General features: G+C 28.2%; 1 protein-coding gene across 1 annotated transcript; it reads left to right on the top strand.

Moving 5' to 3' along the window:
- The first annotated feature begins 13648 nt into the window (after nt 1–13648).
- Nucleotides 13649–14847, top strand: LOC128129057 (uncharacterized). Its single transcript, XM_052767761.1, has 2 exons — nt 13649–13899; nt 14652–14847. The coding sequence occupies exons 1-2, from the start codon at nt 13649–13651 to the stop codon at nt 14845–14847; spliced, it is 447 nt and encodes a 148-aa protein (XP_052623721.1).
- The last annotated feature ends 367 nt before the right edge of the window (nt 14848–15214 follow it).

Below are 15214 nucleotides of genomic sequence, written 5' to 3'. Positions count from 1 at the left end.
AGAACACGCAAAATGAACACATTAACCTTGATCGACATATTTCGATTCCATCTAGTAGAAGAAAGAGTCGTAGGAAGTCTCACCTCGTCGATCTTCCGTCTAAGAGAACTAATTGTGAACACCCCTGAGGGATCCAAATGCCAAACCCATCTGTCAGGAGAAGTACCTAAGTGTACATTCTCTAGAATGGACAATAAATCATCCAATTATTGCCTCTCAGCCCCACCTCTAATCGGACGATGCCACGTAAAACTCCAGCCGCTAGAGGACCATAACTCACTAATGAACAAATCTTGACAAGTGGACAAGGCAAAAGTTTAAGAAATTGCACCTTAAGATGCATACCAGCACACCAAAATCCGTCCAAAATTTAGTATTATTTCCATTATTAACCACCCTTGCCATGGACTCGACCTGAACAATATCCCTTATGCAACTGATTGATAGAACCAAAAGTTTTCTGCCAAATACCTCCTACTTGGCTAGGCCGAGAAACAGCCAAGAACCTGCCACCCTCGCCATAAATTGATTGAATAACTTTCACCCATATAGCTTGACTATTATTGAGAAATCTCCATTTCCACTTGTTTAATAAAACTAAATTAAAAGAATCAAAACTGCCTATATTGAGACCTCCATTATCATGGTTATTAAGAGCAACATCCCACTTAACCTAATGTATTTTTCTTTGATCTTCCTCAATCCCCCAAATACATGGCATATGTTATATGTTAAACAACAATTTGGTTAACAACCACAAAATTAAATGTAATTTAAATGAGATTGCTATTGTAAGACTAATTTGGTTGTATGAAATTTATTTCAATGTTATAAGACTATAATTATTAAAATTTTGATGTTGAAAAACTATTTTAAGTTTGTAAAATGAGTTTATTTAAATTTAAGTTTATTATAGCAGCATGTAAATGGTAAAAAAAAAAAAAAATACATAAATTTCTTATTACAGGTAGCAGCCATTTGGTCTACCTATTCTACCATAAAGGGTTGCAGATATGGTATGCAGACTTCCAACGTTTTCGCTTCGAAAAAAAACAAACTACACCTAAATGTGTTACATCAAAAGACTCGAATTAATTTTTTTGAAGTATACTCTTTGGCGATTGTGAAAATCTAGATTTTTGTTAACAAATACGTTTGCAAGCAAACCGCACCTTCAATAAATCAATCATGGGTTGTCGGAATCCAAACGAACGATAGCCAAAGACGACGATGTATATTTATCTATGGACGCATTACTGGATTATAAAAAAGCTCATATTTTTGTTTTAATTTTAAATTTATTTTTTAGCAAATAAAACAAATAATAAATACTCATAACTTCTTTTCCTCCATAAATAAACACTCATATTGATATATAAAATTAATTTTTTTCTATTTTCAGCTCATATTAACATAAAAATTTAAACTGTGTGGATTTTTATGAAGATTATTCACTTGTGAATAGTTTATATATATATATATATATATATATATATATATATATATATATATATATATATATATATATATATATATATATATATATATATATATATTGAACAGTTATTGTTCATTTACTGATTACTCGTTTGCATATAACTTTTGATGGTTAATATTCATTATGAATGGTTGCCATGGATAAAAAATTATATAATATTTGTCAATTTTTTTAGTTTACATGATTGTTAGTTATATATGAATGATGAATATAAATGTGAAAGATCATTAATCTAAATGCACCAAATTTACGTGTGAATTCCAATAAATATTCAGATTCATAAGTGTTTGAAGAAATTTCTATGTGAATCTAATTAATTTACTTGGATTTTTTACAATTTAAACATTTTTGGTTATACATACATTAATTAATTAAGATTCTCAAGTGAATTCACTCAAAATCACAATGAATGACTGAACATCTATATTTATATTTATATTTTTTTCTTTCATTATATTCATTTGAAAATTCTCATGCATTTTTTTTCACCACATTTATTTGAAACTCCCATGAGTTTTCAATTTTTTACTAATCATCATTATAAGTTGATTAATAAGGTTAAATAAATATCAAATCTAAAGTGTAATCATATATAAACTAAATTTCAATATTAAAATAATATATTTACTTATACTTATAAAGTTATGTTTTTAACTTTTAAAATATTATACTTCATTTATTAGTTTTAATATATTGTTGGATTGAAACCATTATCATTTTAAAGATACAATTTTGGAACAATTTGTATAAAATACTTAAATTATTAATTTATAAATAATATTACAGAGTCAACTTAAATATAAATTTTAATTTAACTTAAACAATCCAAATAATATTTTGTAAATAGTTAAAAGTGATTAATTGTAGTGTCTTTCTAATAATGATTATAAGTTGGTTAATAAGGTTAAACAAATATCAAACGTAAAGTGTAATCATAAATATACTAAATTTCAATTTTAAAATAGTATCTTTACTTCTACTTACAAAGTTATGTCTTTAATTTTTAACATATTATACTTAATTTATTCGATTTAATATGTTGTTGTATTAAACCATTAACAGTTTAAAGTAACAACTTTTGAACAGCTTAAACAAAATACTTAAATTTTTAATTTAAATATAGCATTAAAATGTCAAGTTATATATAAATTTTAGTTCTACTTAAAAAACCAAAGAATATTTTGTAAATAGTTACAAGTGATAAATTGTAGTGATAAATGCAAAAACTAAATTGTAATCTCAATTTAACTAAAATATTTCATAAAGATATTTTTATAATCGTCAAAAGTTTTCAAATAAGTAGCTTAAAATAACTTACAATAACAATAGTTAAAAATAAATTTATATAAATGATTATATTATTTCCTTTAAAATCCAAAAACAATTTTTATGTTTTAAATAATTATAATGATACAATTAAAACATTAAGCAAATAAATTTTAATAAATTAATTAACAATAACAACAACTATAAATAACATTAAACCATATATTATATTTAATTTTATTCGTGTGTAACTCGTGGGTAAAAAGTCATTTAAACGATTGAGATTATGTAGTTATAATAGATGTATATATTATCATATAATTCAAAATAATCAATATATCATATAAATTTAGTATACGAATTATTATATCAAAATTAACAACAACGTTATTGCTATATTTAAAAAAATATACATTTGTAAAAACTTCAACTATATAGGTGTTTCTTCGCAACGCGCGGGCATTCGCCTAGTTTATATCATATCATACTATATTATAAAGGAAGTATTTTTCCTTTCACCACATTCATTTGAAACTCTCATGCATTTTTTTTCTTTTACCACATTCATTTGAAACTCTCATGACTTTTCAATTTCTTTCTAATAATAATTATAAATTGGTTAATAAAGTTAAATAAATATCAAACCTAAAGTGTAATCATATATAAACTAAATTTCAATATTAAATAATATATTTACTTCTACTTATAAAGTTTTGTTTTTTTAACTTTTAGCATATTATATTTAATTTATTAGTTTTAATATATTGTTGGATATAATCCATTATCATTTTAAATCTACAACTTTTGAATAATTTGTATAAAATACTTAAATTACTAATTTAAATATAACATTATAGGGTCAAGTTATATATAAATTTTAATTGAACTTAAACAACCCAAAGTTTAATCATAAATAAACTAAATTTCAATATTAAAATAATACATTTACTTCTATTTATAAGTTATGTCTTTAACTTTTAACATATTATACTTAATTTATTAGATTTAATATGTTGTTGTATGTAAACCATTATCAGTTTAAAGCTACAATTTTTGAACAGTTTAGACAAGATACTTAAACTCTTAATTTAAATATAATATTACAGTGTCAGCTTAAATATAAGTATCATTCCACATAAAAAAAAAACTCAAAGAATATTTTGTGAATAGTTAAAATTGATAAATTATAGTGCTAAATGTAAAAACTAAATTGTAATCTTAATTTAACTAAAATATTTCCTAAAGATATTTTTATAATCGTTAAAAGTTTTCAAATAAGTAGCTTAAAATAAATTATAATAACAATATTTAAAAATAACTATATATAAATGATTATATTGTCATCTTTAAAATCAAAAACAGTGTTTGATGGTTTAAATAATTATAATGATAGAATTAAAACGTTAAGCAAATGAACTTAAAAAAAATAATTAACAATAACAACAACTATAAATAACATTAAACCATATATTATATTTAATTTTATTCATGAGTAACTTGCAGGTAGAAGTCATTCAAACGATTGAGATTATGCAGTTATAATCGATGTATATATTATCATATAATTCAAAATAATCAATATATTATATCAAATTAGCATAAAAATTATTATATCAAATTTAACAACGATATTTTTATATTTAAAAAAACATATATTTATAAAGATTTCAACTATATAGGTGTTTCTGCGCAACGTGCGGACATTCACCTAGTATATCTTATAAAGCTAGCATTTTTTTTCTTGAACCTCGTGCATTTGAAACTTCCAAGACCATTTTTCCTTGAACCCCATGCATTTAAAACTCCCGAGACTATTCAACTTATACAAATTAATTTATGATTAATTGAAATATTATGATTTGTAACTCTTTAAACTATTCAAATCATGCTATTTAATTGATGGGTTAAATTAAATATTTAACCTATATAAGAAATTTGTAGATTACATATTGCATGTATGTCAACACAAAATGATAGATTATATTTGTAAGGTTTGAAGATTTATATGAGTGGTTCCATGGATATAAGAAAGCAATTGCAACTTTTCCAAATATAAATTCATGTAAACTCAAATTGGGTGCATGTAAAGTTTTAGATATTAACAAAGGTTCAAATTTAGGTATGTTTGCAAAGGTATACTTAAGATCATTTTTTAAGTTTATGTGTTATGTATATTTCTATAATCATGGGATGATGAAGTGAGATTGATAGTTACTTCTCATCAGTTTTTGGTAAATCAACCATCAAGTTATTTATCAATTAGAGAAATTAACTTTGTTAACATGTATCTATCTTTATGTTGTCTCTCTCTTTTTTTATGTTAAGAGAATATATTTTAAGTACAAGAGAACATTATTCAACATGTACTTTATGCTATGTATATACTATGTTAGTTTCTATCACTTATTTTGTTGTAAATAACATCGATGGAGTTTTTTATAATTGATTTTGATGAAAGGAGTTTACAATTATGATTCCAAATTGTTAGTGATAATGACAAATTAGAAAGAATTATTTTTAATAGGATATGTCTTTATTGTTGAAAACCAATAATTATGTGTGTTATAGAAATGAATTTTTTATATTCTACCAAAACTTATATGGATGTACCCAATTTTAAATGTTTTTATAGTAATAAAAATAAATTATCTTATTACATTTGTCAATTTTTTTCTCTATTCGTTTTTTATCGTAAAGAAAAACTCTTCATCCCCTAACCTACTCTTAATATATTTTTTTAAGATTGGTTGCGGTGCATAACAATTATTATAATTTTAAAATTCAAATCACCATTTTATTTGGACCGTTCATTATCTTCTAATATTTCATAGTTGTAAGGAAAAAAAATAAAAGTACAATACAAAAGTATGATCGTTTCTTCTAAATATAATAATAAAAATGTCAAATAAGTAATTTTTAATTAGTAAAAAGTAGTAATTGTTTAAAATAACGTAAAACTAAAGAATAGATTATATTATATTAAAAAATTATTGTTATTTGAAATAATAATAATAATAATAATAATAATAATAATAATAATATAGCAAATTAAAATTATTCAAATAAATTATTTATAAACTAATTAAAAATAATTATAGTTTAAAATAATTTTAAATCAAAAACTTAATTCGATTTGATTCAAACACAACTTTTTATATCTTTCTTATCGTATATTTAAAATTATTGTAATATTAGTTACAACTTAGTATAAAAATTATTATTTCAGTGATAAATATTTATAATATTGTTTTTATAACATATAATTGTTAATATTTATATTATATTATTAGGCACAAATCAAGAGTTTAAAACTCCCACAACAACTCAATAGTTTTTTATTTTAAATGTAATTATGATTTCAAATTTAATGTAATTTGCCTTTATATTTTCCACTACATTCAAAAGTTTTTAAAACTTATGGTTATTAATATGCAATGTTTTTTTACTCTTCATTTATTTATTATACACATTGTATCTATGTCAGTAGTATATAAATAAGTTTTGATTAAAAAACATATGTTTAAAAAGATTTGTGATTCAAACTGAAAAGAGTTGAAAAAAAAAAATAAGTTTTGTCGCATTATTGTTTAATTCCACACAATTTTTATATAACAATGTTTTTATATATCAAATGTATGTTGATTTCTAAATATTCATTATCAATGATTTATAAGTGTTTAATAAGTTTTGTTTGATGTAAATGTTATAATGTTATAGTGTTTTTATTTTATTAAAAGCTATAGTATTTTGCATACTATTTGTTATTTGTTTTATATACAAATCGGCATACATTTTATATATAATTTTCACAACTTAAAATGTTCTATAAAATCATCAAAAGTTGTAGTATTTATTTTTTTCATACTATTTGTTTTTTAATACATAGAAATCAATATATGTTTGATATATAATTTACACAACATAAAACGGACTATAAAAATCATGAATTAATAGTGAAAATAATTAATGATATAAATTTATTAAAATTAATAAAAATAATATGTTAATATAGGGTTTGTTTTGCTATTGACGTTAGTTTTACATGTATAAATATTAAACGACAATTTGTTAAATGTTATTATTTTAATTAAATAATTATATTCATGCGCAACGCGTGAGGATTCGACTAGTATATTTATCAAGAAAGCATTTTTTCATTCATCACATTCATATGAAACTCTCATGACTTTTCAATTTCTTTCTAATAATAATTAAAATTTGATTAATAAGGTTAAATAAATATCAAACATAAAGTGTAATCATATATAAATTTAATTTCATTATTAAAGTAATATCTTTACTTCTACTTATAAAGTTATGTTTTTTAACTTTTAACATATTATGCTTAATTTATTAGTCTTAATATATTATTGGATGTAAACCATTATCATTTTAAAGATACAATTTTGGAACAATTTGTATACAATACCTAAATTATTAATTTAAATATAATATTACAGTGTCAACTTAAATATAAATTTTAATTTAACTTAAGCAACCCAAAAAACATTTTGTAAAAGTTAAAAGTGATAAATTGTAGTGTCATTCAAATAATGATTATAAGTTGGTTAATAAGGTTAAATAAATATCAAACCTAAAGTGTAATCATAAATAAACTAAATTTCAATTTTAAAATAATATATTTACTTTTAATTATAAAGTTATGTCTTTAACTTTTAACATATTATATTGAATTTATTAGATTTAAAATGTTGTTGTATGTAAACCATTATCAGTTTAAAGCTACAACTTTTGAACAGTCTGAACAAAATACTTAAATTGTTAATATATGTATAAATTAAGTACATTTTAAATTCAACTAGTTTGTTGTATAAATTGAATACAAGTATCATTATAATGTCAATTAATATGTTTATAAACTAGATACATTTTAGATTCACAATACGAGCTCAAATTAAAAACAATAGTTCAGATTCACGTTTGAATCTAAATGAACCGAACAATTATATATATATATATATATATATATATATATATATATATATATATATATATATATATATATATATATATGGAAGAGTTATATGAAAAATAAATGATTAGGGCAACACATATTTGAACCAATGAAAACATGACAACACATCACTTCCACAATACATTACTTGTGAAGAAAGAAATGGACACGTGTCATTTAATTATTGGTTCCGGTAGATGTTGTCCTAGTTATTTGTTTTCCATAGAACTCATTCTAATATGTATATATATATATATATATATATATATATATACACACACACACACACTCACTCACACACACATTGGCGGAGATTTATTATGGCAAAGGGGGCTATGTCCCTCTGGTTTTTTGGTTAGAAACACTCTTTTTATATATATATTATATATATATATATATATATATATATATATATATATATATATATATATATATATATGTATGTATTTGTGTGAGTATGAACGAGTTGAAATAAAAAAAAGTATATTGATACGGAGATATATCTATTTATAGAGACAAAAAAAATATAAATTTTGATAAATTTAGCTTTAAAAAAACAAAGTGAGTTTTTTGTATAATCTAATACATGTGCATCTAATTAATTAATATACATCCTTTTCTTTGACCATCAATCGTTTGGGTTCTAACACTCATGATTAGTTTCTTGATTTTTGTTGTTTTTTATTGATCTCAACACTTTATATATATATATATATATATATATATATATATATATATATATATATATATATATATATATATATATATATATATATATATATATATATATATAGAGGGAGAGAGAGAGAGAGACAAAAGAGAGATATATTAATTTGTTCTAACTAATTATTGTGTGAATGTAGGAATGATTGTGGATTAATCATTTTAAATATAATTAATTTTAAATTTTAATTGATTAATAAGGGTAAATTAGTAATCTTCTATATTAATTAAATAATATCCTTATATATATATATATATATATATATATATATATATATATATATATATATATATATATATATATATAGAGAGAGAGAGAGAGAGAGAGAGAGAGAAAGAGAAAGAGAGATAGGTTAATTTGTTCTAACTAATTATTGTGTGAATGTAGGAATGATTATGGATCAATCATTTTAAATAAAATTAATTTTAATTTTAATTGATTAGTAAGGGTAAATTAGTAATCTTCTATATTAATTAAATAATATCCTTGTTTATATTCCCGTTTTTTATGGAAACTATTAATTTCAAATGAAATAAATATCCCAACTTTTAATCTTTTATATATATGACTTTTATGTTGATCTCATCTTCAAAGATCCAATTACCGCCGACAGAGAAAAAATAGGAGGACCAAAGTCACCCTGCATCTCATACTTCACGATGTTCATTACCAGCAACCAAGATAGCAGCCATCAAAGAACCAACCTCAAACCCTTCATCCCGGGGGTCACAGACCACCACTGTTGAACACCGAACGTTACACAATACCATCGTTCAACATCATTATCGAACAACATGTCACACACCCGTTTCCATATTCTCCCTATGTTTCTCTAAATACATCAGCTGACCATCTATCGTGGTTCAGCATATTATGCAACATCCTTTCTCAAAAAGCAGTGGAATAATTTGTCATTTTTAGGACCCCACATAAATAGTGGCAGACTGAAGAAGACGACGGTGAAGGAAGGTTCCAAACATGTGTATGTCAATTTTGCTTTCAAATCGATTTTCCCTTAACCCGAAAACAAGATCTCACAGAATTTCCTTGTGAGTCTATTTGGCGAGGATAGCACGCATGTCGATTTATCTTTCACATGAAACCCTAAATCAAATTTCCTTCTAAAAACAAATTCTAATTAGTTTTGAATTTATATGAACTTGCCAATTATAGTTTTCGAAAATGACAAATCTTTTTCACCCACTTATAGCAGGTATGTCGATTTTTCACAACTTGATGATGATCCTAATTGTTTTTATTTTTGAAATTCATATGTTATTAATACGTTCCTGAGAGTTCTTAAGCATTATAATTCCTGATATTTTATTATTATGTTATTGCGTTAATTGTAGGCAACACCACCGGTTAGTGGTACTTCGATTTGGAAGATTTATGCAACACCACGGGTCAGTGGAATGTCCATTGTTCTAATGCTTACTCACCTTACAACCCTTTCCAGGTATTCGATCTAATGCATCAATGAATATAGATTTTGGTTTGATAGCTACTCCTCCTTACATTAATTAAAAAAGGTTTTTAAATGACTTTATTTTTGTGAAATTTGAATGCATTCCATAATGTATTCCCTTTAACCTAATTAAGCTAATTTTATGTGAAGAACTATCTTACCTCATCATCGTGTGTTATTCTCATCTTTAACTTTTTCATTCTTTAAGAATATTTTGCATCTAATGTATTCATCTATTTGAATAATGTGTAAAGAGTATCATATTCTGTCACAACTGGCATTTTTAGCCAGGAAATTTTATGATCATGTAAACAACATCTATGATAATACTTGTAACCCTAACTTGACACCATGCATTATGTTCATTCAATAACACCAAGTATAGATCAAAACTCTATACAAAACATTTCAAATAGTCAATTAAGGATTGAAAACCCTAAGAATCATGGTTTAAGTTCATTATGGACTAAGATTTCCTTATTGAGCCTAATGGCCCAATAAGCATTTAATTCAGCTACTTTGGGCCTAGAATGGTTCATTCTAACCCTAATGGGCCTTATTGGACCATAATTGAACCAATTAACGCTAATGAACCATAAAACCCATTCTTTTATGCCATTTGGGCCGTGAACTACCATAAATGCCCAATGGGCCGAAAATTTTCTCTATGGACCTCATGATTTTGAACGAGCCAAGGGATTGAGCCCAATGCTATTTTCTTTCACTTCATTTGGCCCATTTTTGGCCCATGTATGATAAAAAAAAGGATTAAGGAAGGAATTAGAAGGTGATGACAACTCATGATTATCTAACATATTTCTAGGCAATCACAAACACCCATGAGATCTTTACCCTCCATGCAAGACCTTCTCTTCCCTCCCCTTTTTCTTCCTCTCGACCAAAGATAAGCCCACTACACACACATTTTCAAAACTCTCTCTCAGACACTCTAAAAAATATCCCTCTTCTTCCACAAAAATTTCGAGATTTGGTGTGTGTCTTCAAGAGGTTCTCATCTAGATCACCATTCTCTGGTAAGTTGTTATCATACTTAAGTCTTTTATTTTCATCCTTAAGCTAAGAACACTCTCTTATGAAGCTTCATTTCTTGATCTAACACCCTAGAAACCATCTACGTCCTAAGACTACTTCAAGGTGTTGCTAGGACCAAAAATCTCTTCACTTCTTCTTCAAAACCGAAACATCAAAGCAAAGGTGAGTTCATACCCCCTTGTTTTCGGGTTTTACACGATTTTTGGGGGAGAATACAACTAAAATGTGTAGATCTATGTGTTTGATGCATGTCATGTGTGATTTTTTAGTTACTTTGTAAAAATATGTTAGATTTTAACACATCTCGACATCTTAAGCAACATTGAGTAAAAATCCATGAACTAAGACACCTTATACATCATATTATAAAGTTAAAAGTGTTTATTTGTTTAAGATATGAAAATTTAAAGCAAAAACCTTGTTAAGGTTCATATTTGTCAAGAAAACAAAAGATAAGGACAAAAAGTGACATACGGTTTTATAAGGATCAAACAGGTCATACTTATATAAAAATGGGTTTTTATGATAACCCAACTTTTCAAAGGGCCAAAAGTGTTAATTTAAGCCTAATGGGCTTAATATTTGGGCCTCACGTTTTTTGGGCCCAAATTTGCGAAAAATAAGAGTTTTGGAGTTGAAAATGTCATTTGACCAAAGTTTGATCCATAAATGTTAATAAACCGAATTTAGGGGTGAAAATAACGTTTATTTCTAAATTGGGCTAAAAATGCAAAGTTTTTGGAATTTGGGCCGAAAATGTAAAATTCACGGAAAATGGGTCAAAAATGTAATTTTCTGCAAAAATGGGCTGAAAACGCTAATACATGTATTTTTGGGTCAAATCTGTCAATTATTAAACATTTGGGCGGAAAATATAGAACTTTTATAAATTAATGGGCTAAAATGTTATTTTTAACTAAAATAGACCAAAAATGACATTTTGCGAAATAAGCCTTTAAATGTCTCAAATTAGTTCTGAGGAGGTTTAAGGTGCAAGTTTTATTAAAAGCAAGTTCAAGTTTTAGAATTACGACATAACAAACTATACTATAACGAACAAATGAAATGCAACAATAGTGCGATTATTGGGCCTAGTAATTGCTATACATGTTTATTGGCCCTTTGTGGTCCAATTACATGTTTATTGGGCCCAATGTATTCATCACATGTCTATTGGGCCTAAGTGACCCAATTCCATGCTAAATGGGCTTAATTTAGCATTTACATGTTATTGTGCCTTAGTGGTCCATTTACATGCTAATTTAGCACGAAAATAACTTACACGTCTAATGGGCCATTGTTGGCTTTTCTTCATGTTTGTTGGGCCTTATCCTTTTCATTTCATACATTATCTAGTGTTCGAACTTCTAAATACATATAACATTATACAAATTCATGTGGAAACAAATGGGATCTAGTGAGACGTGTCGGTTGACACCACCGAGTGTATGGTCGTAGCTTGTAGTTATAATCAGAGTCTCCTGGAGGGAGAGCAAGAGTTTGTGTATAGATCTATACGGGGGTGACTCCCCCACACCTGAGTTGTTCGATACAGTTAGACTAGGCCAGTCTAGGGTGACAAAACCTTGAACGAAAATTCGACATTTGGAAAAATGCCAAGACAGGCAAATCAGTCACTATCATGTATGGTTATAACGACTCGTATAGAGATCCATTCCCCTTTAGACATTACGGAAAATTAAAAACTCGTAAGTCATAATGGTACAAAACATTTCTACGGTAAGAGGATCACGACATTTTTATAATTCAGAAAATACCAGATTTTCTGGGGAAATACTGTTGTTTAATTACCACATACTTACAGCAGAAAGAATACAAAGAAATCTAAAACTACATTCCTATATGTTACTACTATGAAATTCACACATGCATCTATACTCGATTTTCACATCATTTTTCAGACATCTTACAGAAAATATCGGATTTTTTGGGTTTACAAAAGATACAATGACTTTATTCAAACATACTTATGAACTCACCAACATTATATATGTTGACCGTTTTCAAAATAACTTGTATTCTCAGGAATCGTTAAGCAGGAGGATTTTCAAGTGTTTATGGATTTATATTGTGTAACATCACTCATCGTACTATTAATACTTTGGATTTATGTAACCTATGACAATGTACTTGATGTGAACAATACCAGTTGTAATATGTAATGTTTGGTGATGAATGTGTTATGTTTCATTTATATTCATTGTGATGATATTTTAATTGATAGTCACACGAGCCCTTAGACGTTTCCGCCGTCTGGCACGGGGGTGTGATAGGTTGGTATCAAGCATTGTTTATAGTGAACTAGCATATCTAACCATACATGATATGTTAGTATAAATACAATGGGACTAAAACACTCTGAATAAAATGCATACATTAAACTTTAACATTAAAAGTCTCTAAGGGAAACGGAACACTGTGATTAAACCCACGCAGTTATGTAGTCGTATTGGGGGTTAGTATAGCCTGATCAACTAAATTTATTCAAAATATGACCGACATGTGTTTGGGGGTATTTATGGCAGGAAGTTAACCTAGAAACTCACCGCCTATTCAAAACTTCTCAGAAATTCAAACATAAATAATTAAAACACTACAGGAATAATAAAAAATGATTTATTTATACGCCTTCGTGCAGACACTATGGCTGGTTTCCACCACCCCGGGGATCCTTATTTTCCCAATCAGGGAAATAACGGGTGGCTGGAAGAACCAGAAGAGGAACCAGAGGAGGAACCTGAAGAAGACCCAGAAGAAGATGAAGAACCAGAAGAAGAGCATGAAGAGGAGCCCGTGGGAGGACCAGCGGAACCATTGGTCGACTTGGACGAGGAGGAAGTAGAGGGCGACGACTTAGATGACTCGGACACAGGGTTCGAAGTCATCAACCCTCTGTATATGGCCAGGGTGCCTCCATACCGAATGGGCCCCAATGGGCCTACACCCCCATGGGCACATGCCATCTGGAGATGGAGCCGCCAGCAGGGAGTGCGGCCCCCGTTTGGTATGGACCGGAACTTTTATGATCTGAGTCACGGTGGACCCGCCGATTGAGCCTTGCCGGTGATAGTGAGGAGGACTCGCGATATCGGCGAGCAGGCACAGGAAACTGCTGGCCAAATGGTGGCCATGAGAGCTGCAATGAAGCATATGTAGAGGATGACGCACGAGGTAGTCATCGACTACCAGATGCGTCAGGCAGCAATGGAATCCCGACTTCAGGACGCCGAGTGCCATATGGTTAGACTTCAAGGTGCCTCCACCTCATCATCAGCACCATCGGATCCACCCCGCCGCGACTAGCACCTGTTCATGTGCTCCTATTACGATTACCATTTCCCTATTTTACCGTATGTGCTATCGACCTTATGTTTAAGTGATCACACTACTCATAGGGTCGTCATGCTGCCGGATTTATATTTCCCCATGTATTGTATGCCTTCTGGCAAATTTTCATGTATCAAAACAATTAGTATTAATGAAAATGCTTTATGTTTTATCATGATGTTGTCATCTGCTATGTGTTTTACTTCCTTGTTTTATGTTAGTGCATGAAATTACTTAAATACACACTCGATACGCCTAGTCTATGGAGTTCCAAACTCCCAAAACAATATGCACTCAACATCTTTCCGTTCTGTGACAGAAAGATGCCTCAAAGACCCAACCGTGGAAACAACACAACACCAACCTTGTCGAAAATAAACTCAGTTGCATTCCAAGTAGCAGTGTATGTTGCAGTCACTACAGCACTTGCGCAGATTCGCAATGGAAACAACGAAGAAGGCAACGGACAGGGAACCGGAAGCACAAATCAAGGAACAAACCACAGAGCCACATGAACATGCACCTACAAGGACTTCACCAATGCCAAACCTCGAACCTTTAATAGGACAGGAGGCGTAATAGCCCTGAAGCAATGGATTGAGAAAGTAGAATCGGTTTTTTTGAAATCTGCGGGTGTCCAGATGGGTGCAAGGTCAAGTTCGCAGCCTACACATTCACTAATCAAGCTCTCTCCTAGTGGAATGGCCACATAGAGGCCATGCCACTCCCAGTGGCGAACGTGTTGCCATGGGAAGAGCTTAAAGAAATGATTTTGGTTTAATATTTTCCAAGAGGCGAAATCCAGAAGATGGAACAAGAACTGTGGAACCTTACGGTTCAAAACTCCGATATCGATGCGTACATATCCAGATTTAGTGAGCT

Source organism: Lactuca sativa, chromosome 9 (genome assembly GCF_002870075.4).
Source record: "Lactuca sativa cultivar Salinas chromosome 9, Lsat_Salinas_v11, whole genome shotgun sequence".
Taxonomy (NCBI): Eukaryota; Viridiplantae; Streptophyta; class Magnoliopsida; order Asterales; family Asteraceae; genus Lactuca; species Lactuca sativa.
Note: the sequence above shows the minus strand (reverse complement) of the source record. Positions and strands in the feature narration are given on the sequence as shown.

Coding starts and splice junctions, on each gene's coding strand:
- LOC128129057 (XM_052767761.1), top strand. CDS start 13,649: ATGGCTGGTTTCCACCACCCCGGGGATCCTTATTTTCCCAATCAGGGA. Junction 13,900..14,651: donor TTCGAAGTCATCAACCCTCT/GTATATGGCCAG, acceptor GTTCTGTGACAG/AAAGATGCCTCAAAGACCCA.